Source organism: Stenella coeruleoalba (assembly GCF_951394435.1).
Source record: "Stenella coeruleoalba genome assembly, chromosome: 21".
NCBI classification, from domain to species: domain Eukaryota; kingdom Metazoa; phylum Chordata; class Mammalia; order Artiodactyla; family Delphinidae; genus Stenella; species Stenella coeruleoalba.
The window spans coordinates 23,108,077-23,134,415 of NC_137167.1; the positions used below are offsets into that span (position 1 = coordinate 23,108,077).

Genomic DNA, 26,339 nt, shown 5'->3' on the forward strand with positions numbered 1-26,339 from the left:
CCTGATTTCAGCTTGTTATTTTAAATGTATTGCTGTTTTGTGGGTAAGACAGATCGAATTGTCGTTGAAAACTACAAGCCCCTTACAGATCACTAGCCAAGTCTTCCCTAGACCCCAAAACGTTCCTATGTTCTGGGTGGAGCGAGAAGGTTAAAATCCCCCTCCCCCAGGAAAAGGTGGAGAAGCCTTTCTCAGCAGGCCCAAGAACCCAGCGTCTCAACGCCGCACCAGTGGCCGGATGTGGGTGTGGGCAGAGGGAACAATCCTTTCGGGGGAGCACGTCTCCCAACCCGGTAGCTGCCGGCCTCTCACCAGGTTGCCCAGCGGCCCCTAAGCTGAGCTGATTTGTGCGCCAAAGGCAACTCCAGTTTCCCGAACCCTTCGGTGCCGACGAGTAGTTGTCATTCGAAGATAAACTTCATCGTCTGTTGTTTCTAAGCCACACTCGGAAGCTACCTCCTCTACATATTTTTTACCAGACAGGTTGAGGCCGTAAACCTAGTCACGCATCCCGATGGTCTGAGTTTCGGCGCGCTCCAGACCAGCGGGCATGTGGTGCGCGCGTGTCCGGGGCCTCGTCCCGGGTTAGGGAAGGGCGCCCAGGTCGGAACTGGCGAAAGTCCGCCAAAGCCAGCTTGGGGAGGGTCCTTCGATTTGTACTTTCTGAGAGCTGAGGGCCCTGTTCCTCGAGTCTGCCCTTCCCCCAGGCAAATGCCCAAGGTGCGCCCGAGGCACGTGCGGGTCTGGAGCCCCGGGGGAAACGCGAATCCAGCCTGGAAGCGACCCCTCCACTTAGCCTCCCCGCCTCCTCAGACACCGCAGCGACCCGCCCCCTTCCCCACCCAGACTATTGAGGGCCGTCACCTTGGCCCCTATCAGCCTTGCGCCCGAGACACCTCGGAGGGGGTGGGTTTTGGAAGAGCAGAAGGTAACAAGAAATCCATCTTTCTGGTACCTTCAGAAAACGTTTATTGCCAAGGGGGAGATCCTTCAGAAGACTCTTTCGCTTTTGGCCTTCCCCCACCCATCTCTTTTGTTGGCACCGTATTTACACTTGTACAATATACAGTATTTCTCCCAGGCAGCGCCCGAAGCGCAAAGAAATCTGCAGGCGAGTCGGCGTCAGAGCACCGCGGGGTGCTGGGGCGTGTGCAGGTTAAGGGCGTTGGGGTGGGCGTGGCCGATCAGGTTGAGGTAATGCCGGTCCAGGCCCTGCACGGGCGTCAGGAAGGGGCTGTGCTGCTGCGCAGGGCTCGGAAGAGGCACGGGCGCGCTGGGCAGGTAGGGCAGCGCCGGGCTGCGGGCCGCGCCGTGTGGCCAGGGGAAGGACCCCGGGGCCGCGCCCTGCGGGAACACGGACGCCTCACCAGGGCTATGGCCTGCGAACTCGGGCCCCGCTGGGTGCAGCTGATAAGAGAAATCCGGCTCCGGGAGCGAACCCAGCGGCTGGAAGGCGGGCTCGGCGCCCAAGCGGGCCTTGGACTGCAAGAAGGCGAGGATGCGCGCGTACTTGGTGTCCTTGGTCTCCATCCTCTCGACGGTGGTGAGGTAATGCACCAGGTTCTTCATGCACTCGTGGTAGCCGTAGTGGAAGTAGTTGGCAAACTCCGCTAGCAGTTCTGCTGGAAGGGCGAGAAAAACCGTAGAAAGAAAAAAACTGTGAGCGCCCTTTCCGACCGGGAGCGCGAGGCGGGGGCCAAGCACCTCCCATCACGTTTCCTGGCCGGAGTTTCCGTTGGACGCCCGCCCTCTCCTCTTGTTACTCTGGAGACTGGAAAAACGCTAGCTAGGCGACTTCCTTTTCCTTAAGAGTCTGACCCCACCCTCCCCACCTGAGAGGAGACCGCGGAACCTGTATCCCCAGACACCTGTGCTCCAGTCCCCCTAGCTTTCACAGGAGTCCGCTCCCACCTCCACCCCGCCCCCACCCCCGCCCCGGCAGCATCCAGAGAGCGAGAGACCTCTAGCGAGCGCCGCTTCACTCCCACTCCCGCCCCCAGGTCTCCGTGTGGCGCACGGTCCCTGTCCAGGTTCCCCTTTGCGCAACCCGCGCCCACCTTTTTCCCTTCCCCGGGGAAAATCAGCGGAGTGCAGAGCTCTCAGGTACTGAACGGTCATCTCGAGGATCTCCGCCTTCTCCAGCTTCCCGGAACTCTGCAAAAGGAGGAAGGGCTCCTCGAAGCGGCCCAGCGGGTGCCGGCCAACCCGGAAAGGCTGGGTGCAAGGTTTTATCCGGAGAGGACCAGCGAGTGGGTCGCTGCTGTGGATCTGCGCGAGGGCCGCCCGGGGCTCACTCAGCGCTCGGGCACCCGGGAAGGGAGCCCACACGTGCAAGGCCCTCTCAGGCTCCAGACTCCCGGCATCACTGCCGAGAGTGGCGGCAGAGGATCCCCAGCGCCAGCACCGTTTTCTCGGCCGCCGACGTTACCTGCTTCGCCAGGGCCATGGGCACCGTCTTGCCCAGCTCGTTCAAACAGCGGTTAATCCGGTCTCTCCTCCGCTTTTCTATCACTTTGTGGGAAACGGGGGTTCTCTGTGAACAGAGGTTTGTACGTTTAGGATGGCTTTGCCCAGAGAGTCGTGAAAGGCACGGCTGGCACAGCTGTCTCCCAGCCCTCAACGCTGCCCAGGGACTCGCCCCAGGCCCCTGTCCCTCCACAGTGGGTCACATAAACTCTGCCTTCTCACACCCGCGCTGGTGCGCTCCCTTTCCAGCGTCCGCTGGGCCACACCGCCGTGCTGAGCACCAGGGCAGTGGGGAGGTGGCCACCAGCCTCCAGGCGTGGGCTCCTCCCTGACTGAGGCGTCCCCTCCCTCTATCCTCATCCCCTTCCCAAACCACTCAGGATTCCTCTCCAGGAGAAGTCCCGTGTGATAATGTCCCTGCCCGTCGGTCCAGCCAGGTGGTGCTGCGGGCGTCAGACGCCCCCACCCTGTTGGCGCAAGAGCCATCTGGGCTCAGCCGACTCACTTTGCGTTCCTTGAGCTTTCCTGACATTCTGGTCAGTACGCGCCCTCGGGAGAGGCGGTGGCGCGAGGCACCCGTCCACTTTTCGCCTCGTGTGCCTCCTCGAGTGTCCCAGGTAGACTGCAGCCTCCCAACTACCAGGGGCTGCCTTATAAAGCGGTCATCCAGGGCTCCAAGTGCATTCACGACTTGAATTATTCCATAGGATTAGGGGAGCTGCGTTTGGGGGATGCATGCATTCAAGATCAGTTTTTTTTTTAAAGTTAAGAAAAAAAAATTAGCAGCCGAGGGGGGCGAGCTGGGGGCAGATCAGCTTTGTTAATCCACGTGGCCCTTCAAAGGACACGTGACCGGCGGGGGAATAACATTAGCATGGCAACAGCCGGGGCGGGAAGGAGGCGGTAAACCTGCGCCGGCGGACGAGCGAGCGCAGGGGCGCAGCGGCCGCGGGCGCCGGGGGGCGAGGACCCTCACAAAACAGTGTCGCCTCCTTTAGTCCCACCGCTGAGTCTCACACGATTGCCTGTTTACAAATCCCAGCAAGCCCGCAGTCTCAGCGCCGAGTGCGTTTTAAAGCCTGTCCAGAGTCATTAAAGTAATTAAGTAAGCCTTTAATAGGCTGTTCCGCCGGGTTCAAGGGAGAGCTCTTGGAGACGGAGGCGCCCCGTTTGTTCCCAGGCTTTTCTCACACGACTTGGTGACACGTCCATCTCCCCCCTTTTTGTTTACACCGCTTTATTTGTCCGGACATCCCGGCAGGTGTGGGGCTGCGGCGGGCACAAGAGGCTCCCGCCTCGCCTCGCCCCTCCCGCAGGTCTTTGGCACGCGACGCTCCCCCCTACTCCCTGACCACATCGCCGCCTTTCTTTTCTCCCCCCCTCGGGCTTTCTCTTCGCGGGGGGAAGAGGCTCAATTTGTAGCCTATTATCCTATAAGGAAAATGTCCATTGAAAAGTATGAATAGTTTCATTGGGCTAAATTTTAATAATGCCAGAGGGTGGGGGAGGAAAGACAGGCAGGCGTGTGTGTGAGTGTGTGTGCGTGTGTGTGTGTGTGTGAGGGGGGTGGTGGGAGGATTGGGGGGCAACACGGAGAAGAGTGGGCTGAGAAGAAAAGGGGGAATGCAGCTGGCCCAGGCGAGCATTATGCGACGTCACCTGCGAGCGGGGGCGCCTACAGACCCCTATTCATTTGCCTAATTTTGGTCAATTTAACAAACTTCAGGAGAAATTATTGTGGCTTTGTCAGAGAGGGTGAAGCCTTCTGATCGAATTAACAGCATGTTTTGATCCGGTAAATGTCATTAGAAAGGGAGAAACAATCGCGCTTAGAGGGCTCTAAGTAATGCGCCCAAGTGGAGACGCCAAAGCGCACGGCTCACAAAGGGAGCAAGTAGCTGCCACAGGGAACTTTTGTACCCGCCCATCGCCCAAGTTTTGACACAAAAAGGCATTATTTCATACTTGAATACGTTTAATCCAACGATTGTCTATTTTCTGCAAACATATTTTCACAGCATTGTTAACTTTTTATGTCTCCCTTTCGCGGGCGCCTTAAAGTTTGGGGGCGGGAGAGCGCAGACACTTTGGGCATCAATATTTGTCACTGAAAAGGGCTCCGTGAAGTTAGGGAGGTTGATCTCTTTTTTATGGTTTTAGAGAGCGAATATATCGGGGGAGGAGGAGGGAGGGAAGGCACGAACCGAAAGGAGGGAGGAAATTTGCTGGGCTGGCGCGAGGGGCAGGAGGGGGGCGGCGGCGGCTGGGAGCTCTGCTCCGCCTGCGCCTCTGCGGGCAGCCGGGCCCAGCAGCCGGGGGCCTCCTCCCCGACCGCCAGGCCTCGCTGGCACTTGCTGCGCCGGAACCCGAGTTCTGGGGGCTCCAGGCTTGCGGGCTGTGCGTGGGGGCCAGGTTTCTTGCAGATGGAAACTGTAAAAGTGCTTTTTGTTCTATGACCTGCTCCGGAGCCACTGAGCTCTCACCTTTTTCTAATCTGTTGCATTTGAGAACAACTGAGACCTCTCCTGATACATATTTCCCTCCCTCTCTGCTCCCCACCTTGCCTAAACTCTCTCTCCTCTGCTGGACTACGGCAGGGCCCGGGCTCTCCCTTTGGGTGTCGTTAGTCCTTGGCAGAGGTGGCTGGGGGGGAGCCCTGCTCTCCAGTGGCACCTAGGGGGCTCCTAGGGCGCAGAGGCGGGCCTGGCGGGCCGGGCCTCGGGGACGCGAGCAGCCCACCTGCTGCAGTCTGGGAGGTGTGGGGCTCGATCCGCACCACGCACCCCTAGGGTGTCCTCCCCGTCGTACTCTCAGTCTCCTCTCGACGTTTCTTTTCTACTTCACGCTGGATTGGGCACGACCCGCACCCTCCCGCAGGTTGCTCTGCCAGCCGCCGGTGCCCTCTCAGAGGTTGTCGATTTCAGTATATTCACTCGCACACAAGGGGATTAAACACGAACCCTTATCATCCAAATTAACTAACGTGAATGGGTAAAAGGGAGCGCGCACACTTCTCACCCCTATCCCCTTTTTAAGCCAGCGGACTAGGAGTTGATCCTCTTACAGCTGGTGTTAACCGCCAGCTGCGGGCACCTTCCACGGGCCAAACTTCATTCTGTGCAAACTGTTTAATTTCCCGTGTTTGCTTGGGAGCTGGGCTCCAGATCTTGCCCAGGGCTGCAAGTCCCCTCGTATGGCTTGGGGGAGGGGCCCAAATGAAGGTGGGGAAGTGAGGGGAAGTGGGGTGGAGGGGTGGCCATCCTCACCAGGTCCTCTGAGTCTGCAGCCCTTTCTGGAAGGCTGGGAAAGCCTTTTCCCATTCAGGTGAGGGGAAGGGTGTGTTTTATTTTTGTCTTCCCGGCAGGAAGGCTTGAATCACACTGCCAGAAAGGGGGTGCTGGGACCCTCACAGTCATCGTCCCTTTACTCCTACTTCCCAGTATGGTGATAAAGTGTTCCCTGATGGTGACCGAGTTTCCACTCAAAATGAGAGCAGAATAATGAAGAGCTATGGTCCCTGGAGCCAAACAGTCGTTCAAATTCCAGCTCCACCACATACCAGCTGGGTGAGGCTTCAGGCTGTTCACTGAATCCTGCCGTGCCTCAGTTTCCTCCTCTGTAAATTGGAGATAATTACTGTATCTACCAGGTCACAAGGTGGCCACTGGGATGAAGGAAGTAAACATAGGCAGAGCACCTAAAAGAAGGCTTATCTACTCAATGAATTGTTTTACTTTGCCTGGAAATCACTTCTACAGTGGTTCTCACATAGTGGTGTTTTGTGGGATTTGTGCTGTTGTGTGATATTTTCATTCATTTCATAGTTTTTCCCATTGCTGAGAAAGCTTCACTCTCCATAAAAAAGCCCCAGTATTTGGCCTGAGGTTTGTTAAATCGACCCGAATTAGGCAAATGATGGGGGGCCTTTAGATGCTCCCTCGCACAGGTGACATCACCTGGTGCTTGGTGGCCAGCAGTGTCTCCCATGGGGTGTGAGGCTGCAAAAAGGCTCCAAGTTCAGAAGCCCCTCAACTCAACAGCATGACCATTTCAAGTGATTCAAACATTAGCATCAAAATCAAAGGAAAGCTAGGAAGTAAGACTACTTAGAAATTAGACGATGCTAATTCAATAGTAGTCTGTACTTAGACTCCTGGCATCTGAAGACCTTTGTTGGAGAATACAGCAATCATAAACAGAAAATGTTTATTATTGTTAATATTATTTTTACTTAAAAAAATGTTTTAGCTACATAGATTTGACATACAGCTTCCAAACACTGAAAAATGGACTCTTTTGTGTTTCTTTCCAACTCTAGAAACTGAGGGTTTATGGGCTTGGGAAGGGGAAGGGGTAATGAATGGAAAGAAAACAAATCTAGTGGGTATTTGGTCATTTCAGCCAAATTGCTCTAAGACGAAGTGTTCTGGGTGATTTCAAATCTCTCCCTCTTCCTCCCATCTTAATACACAGACTTTGTAGATTCATTAGTGGGCCTGGGGATTTTATCAAGTGGGGAAATGTGAGGAGTCTGGTCAGAGAGTGGAGAAAACACAGCGGTAGCTGACTCTCCCGTACTTCTGAAGTACCAGGAGGTCAAGGCACAAAGAGAACCCACGTTGGGCTCTATTTCTGAAGCGAATAGGATCCCAGGATGTTTCCTCTGAAAGAAGCCCAGAAGAGCATCAGGTCCGATACCCATTTTCCCACCGAAGAATCTGAGGTGCCACGAGGGGAACTGGGAATGACAATGGCGCACAGCAAGCCACTGTCTCAAGTGTTTGTTGATTTGCTGTGTGACCTCCAGGGCCAACGGCCTCAGTTTACTCCTCTGTTACTGCAAGGAGAGTCCCAGTAGGGACGCTGTGATTCAGGACTGGCAGACATTCTGTAGGACACCTGCTGCCTTTGGCTGGTGTGATCGCTGTCAGAGGCATCTACTGTGTCCTTGGGCCTCAGTCCACATGTTCCTGCTTCTCCCAAGTCCAGTGATGACAGCACGTTGTGGGCACTGATGTGAGCCAGAGGCTGGGAACACCACTCAGAAAAGGACATGGCTCAGGGGCGTATCCTCTCATGAGGAAGAAAAGGTCTGTGTTTGTGTCAGACCCCGGTACAGAAGCCTCAACACAGCAGTCACCCTCAGTGCCCAGTCACCCCCAGTGCCCATCCTAGAAGCCATGCAGCACACATCCTACTGGGTTGGTGACTTCTCTGGGCTTTTCATTACTCAGCACCCTAAATTCTTCTGTTCCCTCTGATCACGAGTAGTGTTCTCAGCTCAGCAAGGACGTCAGCAGGAAGTGCGTGTCAGGAGACGGTGCTTGTCAGAGCAGCCAGGTGATGGTGGGGGGATGTCTCCAGCCATGAGGACACACACTGAAGGTGTGGGCTTTTATCTAAACCCCAAATCTGAAAGGAGACCAGAGACTTGGGAAGACTGTATCCGTAATAGAGTGATTCCCCAGATTTTGGTCTGTATCTCCTTTGTTCTCGTCTCTGACCCAGTTTAGTTCTTTGCTTTCTAACTCTATTTTTAGATCTAGTACCTGAGTTTTTGCTGAATGAGGTAGCAGCTCTGAAACCACGGTTAGGCACCAGCCCCACCGTCTATCCAATGGCTCCGATGCCTTCAGTTTCTCTCTCCTTACGGAAGTCCTGAAACATTACACCTATGCCTCTAGAATCGGATGCCTTATGAAGTTGGCTGTATTTTGTTTTCAGTAAAAAAGAAGTTCTTTTTACTTAATCACTTGCTACTCAGATGTGGTCCTCAGACCAGCAGCATAGTAGTCACCTGGGAGTTCATTAGAAATGCAGAACCTCAGGCTCCTCCCCTGACCTAACAGAATCAGAACCTGCATTTGAACCAGATCCCCAGTTGACTCCTGTGCCCTTCAAAGTTTGTGAAACACCACTTTAGCTGACGTTGGAGGCCACCATTTGGTATTTAACAGCTGAAGGCTACCAGTTGGCAAGTGCCAGGTAGGAAGGGGTAGCCTAGAAAGACAACAGCAAAGGTGGAGGGGACTTTCAGGCTGTCCTAAGTAGAAATAATTCAGTGCACAGATTGAAAGGCTTCCTGTGAACAAGGGGGGCTTTGTAGCACTGCTTGTTCAAATATTCTATGGGGTGTTTGCAATATTTTCCTTAGTACTGCCTCCTACGTGCAGTGATTTATTTCCTGCATGTCTCTCCAGAATTTGCAAGTAGTAGATGCTCAATGTAGTTTTGATGAATGAAGGAAAACTGGAAGAGGGGCTTCAGGGATTATTTTGGCAATCTGTCACAGGGCCCCGTAGGGTCATATCTTACCATTTATTTTTGGACTTTTGCAAGAACTAACAAGGGGAAGCGTAAATATAACTATTGAGTAAGAACACTTAGGGAGGCTGCATGATAGGTAAAGGAGTTGTTTTCCATAGTTTGACATTAACATCACTTAGAAAATATGTTACAGATATTGTGAACCGTGTTGATTCTGGGCTTTGATTTTTCTAGGCAACTGGCTTTTCTTTGGGGCTGATAATTCCAGCTTTTTCCTCTGTATTAAAGCAGCATCAGAAGTCATCGTGGGGAGCTTCAGCTTAGAGAACTGAGGGGAGTGCTTTCTACAGCTCAAAGGTTTCACCTGCTTTACAGGGCGACCTTGCACACAAAATTAGAGGTGTATATTGCTGACAATAAGAAATTGTTGTAAATTGCAGTAAATAACACAGAACTTGGGGAGAAGCTTCAGGAGGAAGAGAAAATTCCAGGAGTGTTAACAGATCCCATTGTATGGGCAGTAATCCAGTAGCAGTAGTCTGTCAGACACCCCATCTGTTCATGTGGCTGACACCCTGGATCCACCCTCTCTCTCTGCCTTCCTTGTTCATCCACCACCAGAATTCAGCACTTAACTGTGTGCCAGGCACCGTGCAGGGCAACATTGGAATCACTGAGAACAAACAGAGAACTTTTGGAGAATCTATACGTTCTCACAAATGAAAAGAAGACCCTGACTAAGGGGAATGTTCTTGAGGGCAGACCCCAACCCTAATTTACCTGTTTGTTGGTCCATTTCCCTAAATTTTCACCTGACTGCTAGCAGTTTCCATTCACTTTGTTTCTTTACACTTATCGTACCAATTAGACATTAATTTGAGGAGTTATAAATGCCCTCCTTTTAAAACATCATTGCCTCTGAGGGCATTAAGGGTCTCTCATTAGTGTGAATTGATATAACTGGATTTTGATCCTCTCTAACGCCAAACTAAAGAAGGCTGTCAAGAAACAAGTTTTGAATGAGAGGGAGGTAATTTAGGAAGAGCTGGTGTATTCAATATTAGTTTCCTGTGGCTGCTATAACAAATTAACATAAATTTTGGAGAAGTTTATTCTCTCACAGTCTGGAGGTCAGAAGTCTGAAAGGAGTAGTACTGGGCCGAAATCAAGGTGAGAGCAGGGCCACACTCCCCCTGGAGGGGCTAGAGGAGAATCTGTTTCTTTTCTTACCTTTTCAGGTTCATGGCTGCCCGCATTCCTTGGCTTGTGGTCACATTACTCCAGTCCCCACCTCTGTGGTCACATCGATGTCTCCTCTTCTCTGTGTCAAATCTCCCTTTGCTCCTCTCTTGTAAGGATACCTATGGTTGCATTTAAGGGCCTACCTGGATAATCTCTCCATCTCAAAACACTTAATTTAATCAAATCTGCAAAGTCCTTTTTTTGGCCTTTATAAGGTAACATTCACAGGTTCCAGGAATTAGAACATGGGTGTCTTTTGGAGGCCAAAGCCTCCTGTACCTGGTCAAGTACCATAGTAGGAGTTGAGATAGCATCTGTGCACTGATGCTCTGAGAACAGGGGCAAAGGCGTGGGCAAGAGGAAGTGGGGGAGAAGATAAAGAGAATCATGTTCTGTTTCCAAACATGGAAGAACTATCCCTCTCTTCTTCCTTCCCGTTTCCTCTTCTCCCTGTTCATCCTTTCTTATCCCTCATGCATCATAACACCCCTTGCTCTCAGGCCTCAGGTTTGAAGCTGCTGTGATATATTTATGCTGCATTATGAGTTAGATCCTCTTTAGTTTACTACACTCCGACCCTCATTACTACTTACACAGACATGTACATGCACACAATGACTTTGTCTAAAAATTATTAATTATTAAATTAAGACCCAATCTTTTCCCCACTCTTCTCCAGCATCCCTCTTCTTCTAGTTGGCCACTGTTTTTTTGAAAATGCCATGCTCACGCTCATCAAAGAGATCTGGACATAAATTCTAACTCTGCTTACAAAGTGGTCTTGGGCAAGTTGCTGTGCCTCAGTTTCTGCATCTATAAAGCAGAGATGATGGTACCTACCTCCTAGGCCTAGTGAGATGCGTCAGTGAGGGAATGTTTGTGAAGTTCCTGGCATAATATTCAGACCATAGGAGGTGCACCGGGGCTGAGATTCTCATGGGTTTATCTGGTTGAGCACCTGGTCTATTTCTGAAACAGTGCTGGACCCTCATATTACAATGGGAAAAAGAACCCAATTGCTGCCTTTCAGGAGTTTATCAAGTGAGACAGACACAAGAAGGGAATCAGATACAAGCTGGCAGGAGTGGGGTGATGGTAGGATAAAATCAGGGAGGACTTCCTGGAGGAGATGATGCGTGAACTGAGTCCTGAAAGGTGAGTGCATTAGTTTCCTAGGGCTGCCTTAGCAAATTACCACAGACCTGGTAGCTTAAAACAATGGAAGTTTATTTTCTCCCAGTTTTAGAGGCTAGGAAGTCCAAAATCAAGCTATCAGCAGAGCCACGTGCCCTCTGAAGGCTCTAGGGGAGAGTTCCTACCTTGTCTTCTCCAGTTTTGGTGGCCTAGGCACTTCTTGGTTTGTGGCAGCGTGATTCCAATCTCTGCCTCCGTCTTCACATGGCTGTCTTTGTGTCTCTCCTCCTCTTTTTTTTTTTTTTTTTTTTTTGCGGTACGCAGGCCTCTCACTGTTGTGGCCTCTCCCGTTGTGGAGCACAGGCTCTGGATGCGCAGGCTCAGCGGCCATGGCTCACGGGCCTAGCCGCTCCGCAGCATGTGGGATCTTCCCGGACCGGGGCACGAACCCGCATCCCCTGCATCGGCAGGCGGACTCTCAACTGCTGTGCCACCAGGGAAGCCCATCTCCTCCTCTTTTTATAAGGACATTTCTCATTGGAGTTAGGGCCCACCTGAATAATTCAGGACGGTCTCATCTTGAGACCCTTAATCACATGTGCAAAGACCCATTTCCGAAATAAGGTCACATCGACAGGTTCCACGTGGATGTATCTTTTGGGAGATCATCAACCAACCCACTACAGTGAGTAAGAGGTAGCCAAGTGAAGATGGGTGGGAGGTAAAGGGAGGCTCTCAGTGAAGGGATTGGCACAAGGAAGGGCGTGAGGGCATGAAATGGCTTTCTGGTTTTGAGGAACCACAACATAGTCTGACTAGATCATGAACTGTGAGGAGGAGTGTGGTAGAGGGTGAGTGGAGAGGCAGTCATGGGTTGGGGCGGGCCCAGTACCCAGGAATTTAACTTATTTATATCACAGTGGTTCAGGTCAAGATGCTGAAGACCTGCATAGGGGTTAGGGACAAGCTGGACATGTTTGAGAGAGAAAATCTGCAGAGCATGGGGTAGGATTAAACATGGTGGGAGAAGAATAGGGAAGAGAATTGCTGGATTTCTGGTTTGGGAATTGACTATGCGGTGACACCATTAATTGAGGTTAGCAGTAAGGAGGAATGTAAGGTCATTTGTTGGGGGGCGTGTATATGGGGGAAGGGGATGTAGGAGAAGATGATTAATTTAATTTTGGACATATTAATTTTAAAGTTCATATGGACACCCCCTAAGTGGATGCCCAGAGACAGCTGAGATAGGAAACTGAAGGTCAGAAATAAAAAGGGTGCATTGGCCTGCAGGGACTGACAGACAATGGCCATGGATGAAATCACTTAAGAAGAGCTTAAAGGAGAAGGGCAGGGGGCCAAGGACAGAGTCCTGGGGGAAGCTGATGGGCAAGGAGTGGGTGAAGGACATCAGCCAGGAAGGGGTCATCAGAAGGGAAGGAGGAGAGCTCAGAGGCTCCTGGGATTCCTAGGAGCAAAGGTGCAGATGGTTCAAGGAGGAGACGCTCGCCAGGATCTGACGTAGGAGAGATGCAGGAAATGTCTACAGGACTCAAAAGGTCCATTGGGACTGAGCATGGAGGTCATCATCAAACTCTGCAAGCTTCTGAAGAGTGGTAGAAAGGGAGAGCAGACTCTCTTTCTTTGACCTCAACTGTGAGGATATGAGTGCTTTCTTGCATGATGAATTCAGACTGCATGTTAGAAAAGACAATCCTCCTAGGAAACCACCAGCTGGAGTTAAATAAAGTGTATCTTGTAACATAGATCTGCCGACAGCCCAGGCCACTGGTGCCTTGCGGGGGGGCAGGGGCAGTGCTGTCCTGCTCTCTCTCACAGGCTAGTAATACTACAGGTCAACACACAGACAGCAGCCCTTACTTCTCAGGCACTGAACCCCTCCCAGCTCTCAGTGTTTTGCAGATCTTTGCTCATTTAATCCCCACAACAATAAGATGAGTATTGTGTTTATTTTACATATAAGAAAATCAAGGCTTGGGGAATTCAAGGTCCATAACCATGAGGTGGTAGAGCTGATACAAACAAGCTGATCCAACTCTACCAGTGTCCCTTCCCACAGGACGCCTGACCTTGCTATAGCCTTGATCCCACTGAGATTACAAGTCACGGGAGAGACTTCTCAGCCCAAAGACTCTACCCACCTTCCAATGACCAAATGTAGCTGCTGCTTCACAAAGCAGGGGAGCAATTCTCAGTATGCCCAGTGGTCTCCCTCTCAGAGCTCCTAAAGGTACAATATACCCATAAGTCACCAGGTATTTGAATTCAACTCTTTCTCATTTTTGCTCTCCACATTTCTAATACTCCAGTTATATAACAATGGCTTCCAGACTCTTACACATCAGAAGCCTTTGGACAATACACATTCCTGGGTCCAATTACAGACTCATTAAAAAAAACTTTGTGGATGTGGTCCTCGAATCTGTATCTTTAAAAAAATGAAAAACCAACAAACTCAGGTAATTTGATGCCCTGGTTCACTGGTCCACAGTCTGGCGGTTATTAGACACCATTGCTGTACAATGGCTTGTCAATAATGGGAAGTTATGCTGTGGTTATCTGTTGATGTTGGATTTTGGCAGATGGATAGGATGATGAGCATAGGTTTTGGGTTTTTTTTGTTTTATTTTGTGTTTTTAAATTTTTTTTTGGCTGTGTTGGGTCTTTGTTGCTGCACGTGGGCTTTCTCTAGTTGAGGCTAGCAGGGGGCTGCTCTTTGTTGCGGTGCGCAGGCTTCTCATTGCGGGGGCTTCTCTTGTTGCAGAGCACGGGCTCTAGGCATGCAGGCTTCAGTAGTTCTGGCACTCGGGCTCAGTAGTTGTGGCTTATGGGCTCTAGAGCGCAGGCTCAGTAGTTGTGGCGCCCGGGTTTAGTTGCTCCATGGCATGTGGGATCTTCCTGGACCAGGGCTGGAACCGGTGTCCCCTGCGTTGGCAGGCGGATTCTGAAGCACCGCGAGAAAGCCCTGAGCACAGGTTTTTAAAATTTTTTATGTCATGGGTTCTGATCTATTTATTAATAAGACAATCTGTGGCGTATTTGTATTAGGACAGCTTAATTCCCTTACCTTCTGATTGGCTCAAGAGTACAGTCTGTGGATTCAGTTTAAAGCTTGCCTGGTTCTCAAGGCTCATTCTGAGAAAAATGAAAGATATTAGCATTACAGATCTGGGAGCAGAGTGACCTAGTATGGAAGCTCTTCAGGATTTGGGCAGATTTGGATGGATCAAGGGTTGGTTGGTGCCCTCTAGTGGTTGGAACTTTTCAACAACTTCTGAGACAAGGGCTAACCCACTTCAGCGGCCGCCTTAAAAAGAAACTGGGTTCAGCCTTCCACTTGCTGTTTGAAGATCAGCTGTGTCTTGCCAGAGCACCTCACCTCTCTGGCTGAAGTATTTTAATAAACAAATTGGAAGATCGGACAAAAATATCAGGGAACAGGGAGTCAGCACGTCCAGAGGGCTGCCCAGGAGACCAGTCATACGTGACATCCAGGCAAGAGGGCCCAGCTGTGTCAGCCCCGCCGTGCCACACAAGGCTGTCTCCATTGGCGTGTGAGTTATCTGAGCCTGCAGCCTTTGCTTATTCATCTGCGTGTCCCTAACATCTGGTGCAGTGCCTGGCATGGAGAAAGTGCCCAGTAAACATTTGTTGGAACGAAGGAGGGCAAAGGAAGGAAGGTAGGGTGTGGTCTAGCTTATATTTACTCAGAGATGGCAGGTAAAGGTTGATGGCAGGTAAAGGTTAAGTCCTGGGAAGTGGGGCTTAGTGCTGCAGCCCCACACTCAGAAAACTGACCAAGAGGGGGTCCACAGCTGCTGTGGGTCTCACACTGCCCCCCCTGAGGATGAGTGAACACTTGGGTTCTGACACCCAAGGCTTGGAACCTTCCTGAATTCTTTGACTCCCAAGGTAAGCAGGTTCCTTCTGCCTGCAAGAGTGGGGCAGGGATCAGTGTAACAGGGTTTCTGTGAAGCGCAGGTTATAGGAGGTGAGTTCTCCTGTACAGGGCCTTTTATTCCTTCCATGCCCATACCCACTTGAAGGTTTTGCCACAGTAAATGGAAGGAACTCTGGTTGCCAGGAGACCTGGTCCTGATTCTCTTATGTTTGACATTGATAAGTTCCTCCCCTTGTGGTTTCCTTTCCTGCCAAGTGGGAGACTCTCCAGGGATGGGGGTGGTCATAGCCAGGGTCTTTTCTGCTACAGCAGACTCCTTGTATATTTCTGCAGTTGATGGGACCCCCAGCATGCCTGGAAAAAACCACTGGGGGAAAGATACACACAAAAGAAGGAAAGTTAAAAAAGTGTAGGGATATGAGAATGGCATTCAAAGAGAAGCAGAGAGAAAAAGGAAAATAAAGAAGAAAATAAACCTATGATTAGCAGATTTCATAAGTTCATTCCACAAATATTTACCAAAAACCTGTTTTTAATTGGTGTGATGGTTAATTTTATGTGTTAACTTAGCTAGGCCATGGTACCCAGATATGAGGTCACACACCAGGCTAGATGTTGCTGTGAAGTTATTTTTTTATGAGATTAACATTAACTCAGTAGACTTTGAGTAAAGCAGATTATCCTCCATAATGTGGGTGGGCCTCATCCAATCAGTTGAAGGCTTTGAGAGAAAAAAACCTGAGGTCCCTTAAGGAAGGGGAAAGTCTGCCCCCAGACTGCTTTTGGATGCGAGTTGCAACATCACCTCTTCCCTGGGTCTCAAGTCTGCTGGCCCACCCTGCAGATTTCGGACTTGTCAGCCACCATGATTGCTTTAACTAATTCCTTATAAAAACCTCTGTCTCTGTCTTCCTCTCTCCAACTTTCTCTCTATTTCGTACACACACACACACACACACACACACACACACACACACACACACGCACCCTATTGATTCTGTCTCTCTGGAGAACCCTGACTAATATACCTGGTATTGTATTAACTGCTGGATAGAGTTGTAAACAGACCTGAGAGACACGGCCATCTATGTCTCTTGCACTAAGAGGTAAAAGGTTTGATGATAGATGGTGGATGGTGGATGGTGGATGGTGGACAGTGGAGACACAAAGGAGGGGTGTTGGAGAAAGGACCGTGAGGAAGACCCAGGTTTGCACTACACCTTGGATGACGAGTAGTGCTGGCTAGAGGGCTGAGTGCAGGGATGGTTCAGGCAGGGGGAGTTGAGTGAGGAAGGTGTGGAGGTGTGATGGGGAGGTGTGCAAGGCCCGAGAAATCTCCTCTCACGCCCTCCCCTTTGGCCAACGTCTACTTTTCTCCGTTTGGTTGTCACTTCCTTCGGGCAGCCCTTCTGGCTTTCCTATTTGGTTGAAACCCCCTAATATGTGGCCCCATAGGATCATGTGCTTGTGACACATAATCATGTAGTTATTTAACACTTACTTGAGTGATTATTCAATAAATAATCTGTAAAATGAGTGTAAAACAGATTGGAGGAGCTTGACAGGCAAAACAGGAGGCTATTGCTGAAACCCATGGAAGAAGTTACGGGGTGGCAGTGGTGGTGGCTATGGGGATGTTGGGAGTAGACAGACTAGAGAGATGTCAGGGGGCAGGGTCTGTCCCTTTCAGGATTATAGCCCATCACCTTCTTATTTATCATTATTTCCCCAGAACTTAGTGTGGTGTCTGGCACACAGTAGGTACTCAATCATGTTGGCTAAAGAATGAAGGAATGCCAAATAGGTACGCTGCCTGGCACACAGTGCAAGCTTCATGAGTATCTGTCTACACAGGTGGATGAATTTATTGCATCTCTAGTGTCGTATCTTAACCAAGAGTTGTAGCTGCTGGAACCTTGCTTTGAGTGTTGAGATGTCATACTGCCTTCTGTTTCCTGCAGTCAGTTCTAAGACTGTCTCATGAGCCACCAGATTGCATGGACACAAAGGGGTGTCATTCTGTCCATTAAAGGTTTGGGAGATTCCTCGTTTCCCTTCCTACTAAACAGGCCGATTCTCTTTAGGAATGTGGCCGAGAGTATGCCTTTCCTCAGATGTGGTCCTGCAGCTCGTCTGGTCTGTAGTATGTGCCAGGAATGGTGTTAGATGCTGTATACACATTATTTTATTTAATACTTGTAATTCTTTGAAGTGTTACGATCTTCATTACCTAGAGGAGGAAACTTAAGACCAGAGGGCTAATGACTTTGTCATGGTCACCTGATGGGTAAATGGTAGAGAGGGGAAGGGCACCCTGCAGGCTTGACCCTCCTCTCTGTACTAGTGGGGCTCAGCCCGTGCTGCCCAGCAGAATCCCTTGGGTGCCTTGATCTTGCTTCCCCGGGCAATTGTATCAGCACCTCTGGGGGCAGGGGCCAGGCTTCTGCATCTTTCAAAGCTTCCAGGTGTTTGCAGTGGGAGTGCCAAGGTCGCCAGGGCATCTGGCCTTCTCCAGATTCCCGCTGCATCCCTCCGCATGCGTGTCCCAAACTTGGGACATTCAAAACAGCACTCTGCCCTCTCTCCCCAAATTCACACCTCCTCTCAAAGCCTCGATTTAGAATTCCTTCGCTGACGGAACACAAATCCTGAATCTCCTTTTACTTTTGCTTTTCTCTTACTCCATCCCACGGTCACTGAGTTCAGTTGATTCCCTCTGGACACCTCTCCAGCCTGTCCACCCTTGGTATCCTCGCAGCCACCACCATTGCCACCCAGTTTCTCTCATGCGCTTTGGCGACAGCTAACCTTTTGCCTGCCACCAGCAAGCTCCTCCAATCCACTCTAGATGTATTGTTGCTGGATTGATCTTTCTAAAATGCTAAAAAGACTTCAGCTGCTTCCTGTTGGCTTTAAAAAAAAGTATCCCAGCTTCTCAATATGTCATACCTTGCCCTAAGATACTGGTCTCTCCTGCTTTGTTCTTTTAAGCAGCCAACAGTCCTGTATTAAAGTACTTGTAGCTTTTCCTCAAGCACTAAGCACCCTCACGTCGACCTGGCTCTGCACAGGCAGTTTCTTATGCTTACAACGCCCCTCTTTTCCTGGGTGAATCCAACGTATCCTTCCCCACCCTGTTGAGAGATACCCTCTTCCAGGAGCCTCCCTAGATTACATCTGCCCCAGACTGGTTTAGGTACTCTTTCTGTGTGTCACAATTGTAGCACTTTATGTTGTATTTTCCTATTTGGTTGTCTGTCTGCCCCACTAGATTGAGAGGCCCTTAAGGTTAGGCTTAATCTTACTCGTATTTGAACCCCCAGGTCCAAACGCATTGCCTAGCATGGCACAGTCACTCAGCACGTGTTTGCCAAGTGAGATTATACAAAGCCTAGACCCTGACATCAGGCTTCCAGAACATAATGCCAGAGAGCCTGATATGGGCAGTATGTAGGATGGTTTGGGAAAAGGAAAAAAAAAAAAGGCAGGGAACCATCAGAAAAGAGTCTAGTATCCTGGGTAAGAGGCTGCAAGCCTAGAATAAGAGCTTTGGATACAAAAACAAGGAGGAAGTAGTGATTCTAAGAGAAGCAAGAAAGAGAAATCAAAACTTGTGATCACATATTATTTTTTGGTAAAGGCAGGGACATTTTTAGAGAACGTCCTGCATTTATTCAATAAACAACTACACACAGCATGATATCAGGGGAATATGTTTATAGATTCATGAACTATTTTTAGTTAGGAGTTAAAGTTCTATACCTGAAACTTCAGGGACACTGCTGTAAAAGGTATTTATTATACTGTGGCAAACATGACCTCTTATATTTGGGGAAATCTCCACCAAAGACAGAAACGAGAATTCAGTGTCCCAGTTTCCCTTGAAGACAGGGCACAGGAATTGACCTAGACTGTGCCAGTCAGACTTTGTTCCTGGTTGTGTGGCCCCTGGACTAATTCTCTGCCTGTCCTGGAACTACTGTAAGCTACCTAATATCCTTTTCTGTTTAAACACTGTAGTGAATTCAGCTGTTTGCAATTAAAAACCCTGAGTGATAAGACTGCTAACATATGATAAAGTCTAAGATGTTTAGAAGAATGGTTGTGATCAAAACTGAAAACAGGGCTTCCCTGGTGGCACAGTGGTTGGGAATCCACCTGCCAATTCAGGGAACATGCGTTTGAGCCCTGGTCTGGGAAGATCCCACATGCCGCAGAGCAACTAAGCCCGTCTGCCACAGCTACTGAGCCTGCGCTCTAGAGCCTGCAAGCCACAACTACTGAAGCCTGCAAGCCACAACTACTGAAGCCTGCGTACCACAACTAGTGAAGCCCGTGTGCCTAGAGCCCGTGCTCCACAACAAGAGAAGCCCCCGCGATGAGAAGCCCGTGCACTGCAACGAAGAGTAGCCCCCGCTCGCCGCAACTAGGGAAAGCCCGCGTGCAGCAATGAAGACCCAATGCAGCCAAAAATAAAATAAATAAATTTATTTTAAAAAAAAAACACCCGGAAAACAAAGGGCAGGCTCTAGTGTAACAAACAAATACAAATAGAGAGCTCATTCTTAATATCAGACAACATGGAATTCAGGCCAAAAAAAACCCCTATTGAGTAAGGGCACTTTATAATGCTAATAGGTGTAATTACAAGAAGATATAATAGTAATGGGGATTTGTGCACTGGATAACACGGCAACTCCGTTCATAAAGTAGAAATTACAAGCAATATAAGAAGTCTACATTTACTACTACTAGTCCGCACAATTAAGTAAGGCAAATCTAACTGATAGATATTGATAGAACTCTGTATTCTGGAAACAGAGAATGTACCTTCTTCACAAGTGCCCATGTAACACTGTGAATTACAGATATTCCAAGAGTATAAATAGTGCAGAAAATATTCAGTGATCATCATGCAGTAAAACCAAACATTAATAATAAAGCCAGAAACAAAATATCCCTTCCACTGGGAAATTAAAAATCTCTCCGTTTACATGTTGAAATATTTACAGAGGAAATGATAAGATGTCTGGGATTTGGGGTAAAATGAACCCAGATTTGTCATATATTGATTATTATGGGAGGTAGGTGATGGGTACATAGGAATTCATTATTACTATTCTCTGTACTTTGTGTATGTTTGGGACTTCCCATTAAAGAATTTTAAAATCCCCTTATTAAATATTCTTGATATAAAGAAGATATAGAAATCAAAATTGTAAAATTTCTAGAAAACAGCAATAATGAAACCTATAGAGCACAGATAAACCTGAGTTCATGGGAGAATTTATAGTCTTAAATATTTAAATCAATCCAAAAAGAAAGAAAGAAGTCGGGAATTCCCTGGCAGTCCAGTGGTTAGGACTCTGTGCTCTCACTGCTGAGGGCCCGTGTTCAATCCCTGGTCGGGGAACTAAGATCCTGCAAGCCACACAGCACAGCCAAAAAAAAAGAAAAAGAAAAAGAAAGAAAGAAGTGAATTATGCATTCAACCCAAAAAAAGTTTTAAGTAAAGAACAATAAAACAAGCCAAAGCAAAGCCAAAGGAAGCAATGGAACACAGATAAAAAGCAGAAATTAATGAAGCAGAAAATGAAAGAAGGTAGTGCCCAATGCAAAAGCTGGTTCTTTGGTAAAGTGTAAATCATTAGAGCCAATCTAGGAATAATCAAATTAATCTAATGTTTGATCGGAATCACAGAATAATCATTAGAATAAAATAATTCAAACCAATTGGGTCACAGGCTTATTAAAAATAATACTATGATACACAGTCTTTTTACCCAAAGACTTCTGCAATTTGCAAAGGCAGATCTGATTCAGCAGTCATGCAAAAGGAAAAGTATTTGCAGAGGAATTTTGAAAAGCTGACATGAAACAGTTGCGTCATAACTGACTTTCACAGGTAATTTCTGCCTAAAATTGAAATGCGTCACGTGCAGAACATTTTCCTCACGATGATGATTTTGGGCTGGGTGACCTCTCTCCACGCTTGCTCCTGGATTTAGCCAACACTCCCTCCACTCAGTGTCACAACTAGATGCACGCAGTGATTACAGCCTTCTCCACACCTGGGACCTGCGGCAATCTCAAATGCATTTTAGATAAAGTTCTAGCCAGAAATTGAGCCAGTTCATTTTGGCCTTTCATCCCCTTCATCTCCAATCACCTCCACTCCTGCGTTCAACCTTCTTTCCCCCATGTGCTTCCTCAGGTGAAGTCACCGTGACCCTCTGACTCAGCATCTTCCATCCTGCCCTGTTCGTGCTAAGTCCTCCCCGCCCAGACCCTGTCTGAGGAGACCACTTCCTGTTGAGCTGCTCATTCGTTCACACCCCAAGGCTTGCCTACTGCAAGGCCATGAACTACCTTGTCTCAGCTCTGCTTGCACATCACCATAGATGTGATCCCATAAACGTAACACTGGGGCTTCAATGCATCTGCATGTTGACCTCTTCACGTATGTGCTTTTCTGTCTCCACTCAGCCTCCAGTTGCAGTGCTCTGCCTTGGGTCTCATTATCCTTGGAAAATTCCACCTGTGAAAGAGTCCAAATGCCTCTGACCATAATCCAGCCTTTCCTAGACCTTCCAGCTCTCTCATTAAACATTCCACAAAAATTTAATTAGCACCTACTATGCTCTAGGAACTGCACAAGGCACTGGGATACAGTGATGAACCAAGTAGACAGGGTCCCTTCTCATGTAGCCTGTACCTGCTGCAGGAGAACAGCCATCAAAGAAGGACCTCATTCAGTCTTAATTAAACTGAGGCAAATGCTGTGAAGAGAAGCACCCCCACCCATCCCCTCGTGACAACTAGTTCTTGTCTCTTCCACATTTTTCAGGCATAATGAGCCCCTTCTCTTTGCCTCTACTCCTTTCCCACCCGGACTCCACGGTGCATCATTTCATCCACCCTGTAGCAGCTCTCTCAATGCCCTTGTCCCTTTTCTTTGGCAGACCAACACGCACGATGTCAATTCAGCTTTACATCTTTCTCCTTAAACCAGGGACCTGAGTAATGCTGATAAATCCTGAATCAGCATTCCCCTTTTTTGACATCCAACCCCAACTGCACCCTCAAGACTGCTTAGCAAAGCTCTTTCACCTGCTTCTCGTCACCCCTCCCGCCCCATGTCATCATCCCAGGCTTGCTTCACACCACCTCCATGCCACCTGACACGCTTTTCTCTGGAGATACCCTGGTGTCTTACTTCACAAAGAAAATAGCTACCACTAAAAGGAGCTCTCTCCCCCTCCACTCTCTCCCCTTCCACTCTCTCCCCCTCCACTCTCTCCCCCTCTACTCTCTCCCCCTTCCCCTTCACACACCCATATTCCATTCATTCTTCCTCCTTCGCCCCATCACTCTGACAAGGAGTTCCTCCTTCTCTCAGAGGCTAATTTCTCCTTATTTCAAGCCTCCCTGCCTCCATCCTCTCTCCCTGTTATGCCAACCTCCAAAAAGGGTCCAGAAAGATCTTTTTGTCCCACAAATCAGATAACGTTGCCTTCCTCATCAGAATTTGCCAGTGGCTCCGCACTGGCTCTAGGACAAAGCTTAAAGGCTCTTCTGCGGCGCCCAAGTCTTTCACAGAGGTCCCAGCTGGGCTGCTCTCGCAACACCGACCTGCTTGCTGTGTTCTCTGCTGAGAACACCCGTCCTCTCTACAGCCCTGCAGCAACTGCTTTCCATAGGGACTCAGCTCCGACGTGCCTTCTGAGAGGCACCCAGGAGATGCTCGGCATACCTCTCTCACTGCCCTTTGGTCATACCTCCAATATGGTAATTATCTTGTAGTATCATCACACAGATGCAAGTCTGACAGTAAACTCCTTGACAGCAGATACCACATCTGTTCCCATCCATATCCAGGTTTCTAATGCAGTGCCTGGCACCTAGCTTATGCTCAGCAGGTATTTGCTGGGATTATTGTGACCCCTAAACCCCTTAGTAGCTGTTCCCTCTTTTTCTGTTGCAAATGCAGCTTCCATGTCAGGGTCGCAGAGTAGCTGTCTCACATCACAGATCTGTTCCTGTCCCTTCTCATCTCTTTATTACCCACCTTTCTTCCCTCCAGTCTCTCTGTTCAGAGAAAACTATCCTCTCTGTCATATCTTGAATTTTCCTTCATTTTCTATCCTCTTGACACCTACCTTACCCTGTGAAAATGGACTCTGAAGCCCTCTGACCAGGTCCCAGCTCTCGTGATGGGCCAGAAGAGGAACCTGACACCAGGACTGTGACGTTTTCTGGCCTGGCTCTGCTCTCCTTACTGGCTTCATCTCAGCTTTTGTTTTCCAGTTCCAACTCTTGCACTATTTCCTTTTCTAGTCTTGGCTTCAAGTTCCTTCTTCAGACATTTACTTACCAGGAAGAAAAGGGGGAGGGACGTATTTCTGCTAAAAATGAAATTATTATGAAATCATGGTGTCCTTCCTGTCAGTGGTGTGGCACCTACAGGGAGACAGGTGGGATGTACCTCCGGCCCATTCCTGCTTTTACCCTCATACCCTGGCGTTCTCTTCAGACATCAGTGTCCTCCTACATACCCCCCTGCCCAAGTTTCCATCAGCCTCTGTTTATCTCCACTGGTTAGTGAGATTTTCTGATCCCCAAACTGGGATGCTTGACAAAGGAGATTTTCTCATTTGTGGATTTATTTGCTTGATAAGCCTGAAGAAACATTGCAATTACATTGCATTAAAGTGATCTCTTTACCAATTTTATTGAAAAGTTACACTAAACTTGAATTGTTCTAGAAAATATGGACTGAAAGTTTGCTGAGGCAAGTGAAGCAGTTGTAGAAAAATAAGAGGAATAGAAAAGGGGGGAAATTATATACTCTATTTTAGCCAGGTTTTTCAGTAAGAGACTTTATTTACAAAGCTTAATTTAACCAAAACTGCTTTTGTATTAGTCAAGCATGTTGGTCTGTACGATTTATCACTTAAAAATATTTTCAGATAACTTAGAAAAAGAGAAAGGACAAGGGACATGAGAGAGAAATGCCTAAAATATAACTGTCATTGACCATAAGTGCCTGGGCGGTGAGGGCAAAGACGGTGTTAAAACTGTGTCTTCCAAAAAGATGTGTTGAAGTCCTAACCCCCGAGTACTGACGTTATTTGGAAACAAGGTCACTGCAGATATAATTAATTAACATGAGGTCAGACTGGTGGGCCCTTAATTCAACATGACTGTTGTCCTTATAAGAAGATGGTATGAAGACACAGAGAGGAAGACATGTAACAGCAGAGGCAGAGGTTGGAGTCACGCAGCTGCAGGCCCAGGACAGCAGGCAACAGGTAGAGCAGATTAGAGCACGGCCTTGCTGACACCTCGATTTTGGACTTCTAGCCTCCAGAACTGAGAGAGTTAATTTCTGTTGTCTTACCCAGTGTGTAGTAATTTGTAACGGCAGTCCTAGGAAACTAGTATGGGCAGAAAATTAATATCTGAGGCCACATTCTTCTGATAAGGGTGACACGGGGGCTCAGTTTTGGCCTTTTCCATGGCTGTGTCTCATTAATTTTTCAATAGTTCAGCTCTCTCCATGTGAAGGAGGCATTAGTAATAACTAATGCATTAGAACTCAGGGCTAAAATGGGGGCAAATTGTAAATTATGGTCAATTCATACAAAAAATGATTGGTCTTTTGCCAGTGATGCCCCGCTGTAATCAGTTATCTCTTGTTTGTAAGAGATGGAGTGGATTTTGGTTGATTTTAGGTAAATGTAATAAAAGCTGATTGACTAAAATTTGACTTTGTGGAAATGAAACTTGGCTAATGATGAATTCATTGAATTGACCACATTTGCAGATTTACCAAATTTATCATTCATATTGAATAAGAATGACTTTAATAGCAAACAGAGTTTTCTGGAAAGATTCAGTTAACTGGTTTCAGTTTTGTCTAGCGGTATTGAAAGTAATGTTCAATTTCTTGAAAGCTAACAATCATAGGGTAATATAGTCCTCTTATGAATAAATATACTTAGGATCCAGTAAATCATACTCTATCACCAGGGACCCAAATTTCAGTGTTTTATATGAAAGCTTTTCTGCTAGGATATCAATTTTTATTTGACTTTCTTTGGATAGTAGTTTTAGGATTCTTTTTCCAATTTCTTAAGTACTCTATCAAACTTCATTGGTAATTTCTAACCACTAAGCCAAATTTTACTATATTATATAGTTTTTCCTATTCCTAGATGTTTTTATTGTATCCACATTTATTTTACCATTTTACTTTTTATTCTTCATTCACATTTTTGTAATAATGGTGTAGACATGTTAAATTTTAAAATTTATTTATTTATTTTGCTGCGTGGGGCCTTAGTTGCAGCATGCAGGATCTTCGTTGCCACGTGTGAGATCTTTAGTTGTGGCACATGGGATCTTTAGCTGCAGTGTGCAAACTCTTAGTTGTGGCAGATGGGATCTAGTTCCCTGATGGGATTGAACTTGGGCCCCCTGCACTGGGAGTGTGGAGGCTTTAGCCACTGGACCACCAGGGAAGTCCCTAGATATGTTTGAAGCACTCATCATACATTCTTTTGTAGTAATACCTTAGGGCACCACCACTTTGAAAGATTTTACCATTCATATTGGATCTTTCTGAAAACCACCACCAGATCTTTTTCCCCGTTAGAAACCAAAATGCTAGCATTTAAAAACATTTTTTTAACATCCTTATTGGAGTATAATTGCTTTACAATGGTGTGTTAGTTTCTGTTTTATAACAAAGTGAATCAGCTATACATATACATATTTCCCCATATCTCCTCCCTGTTGCGTCTCCCTCCCACCCTCCCTATCCCACCCCTCTAGGTGGTCACAAAGCACTAAGCTGATCTCCCTGTGCTATGCAGCTGCTTCCCACTAGCTATCTATTTTACATTTGGTAGTGTATATATGTCCATGCCACTCTCTCACTTTGTCCCAGCTTACCCTTCCCCCTCCCCGTGTCCTCAAGTCCATTCTCTATGTCTGCATCTTTATTCCTGTCCTGCCCCTAGGTTCTTCAGAACCTTTTTTTTTTTTATTTCATATATATGTGTTAGCATATGGTATTTGTTTTTCTCTTTCTGACTTACTTCACTCTGTATTTCAGACTCTAGGTCCATCCACCTCACTACAAATAACTCAATTTCATTTCTTTTTATGGCTAATATTCCATTGTATATATGTGCCACATCTTCTTTATCCATTCATCTGTCAATGGACACTTATGTTGCTTCCATGTCCTGGCTATTGTAAATAGAGCTGCAATGAACATTTTGGTACATGACTCTTTTTGAAT

At 47.9% G+C, this 26,339-nt stretch overlaps 2 protein-coding genes across 4 annotated transcripts in view; one reads left to right on the forward strand and one right to left on the reverse strand.

Annotated features, from left to right (window-relative positions):
- ACSL1 (acyl-CoA synthetase long chain family member 1) overlaps positions 1–26,339 on the forward strand; it is a 277,457-nt gene that overhangs the window by 55,994 nt on the left and 195,124 nt on the right. The window lies entirely within an intron of this gene.
- HELT (helt bHLH transcription factor) lies at positions 1,123–3,112 on the reverse strand (the record flags this gene model as incomplete). 2 transcript variants are annotated; one of them, XM_079909239.1, is made up of 4 exons in its annotated part: positions 2,972–3,112; positions 2,429–2,533; positions 2,058–2,154; positions 1,123–1,619 (listed from the first exon to the last, which is right to left on the reverse strand). In XM_079909239.1, exons 1-4 carry the CDS (start codon positions 2,996–2,998, stop codon positions 1,123–1,125), a joined length of 726 nt encoding a protein of 241 aa, XP_079765365.1. In that variant the 5' UTR covers positions 2,999–3,112. The 2 variants fall into 2 exon arrangements, with proteins under 2 accessions (XP_079765365.1, XP_079765364.1); XM_079909238.1 differs by having other exon boundaries at positions 1,123–1,622.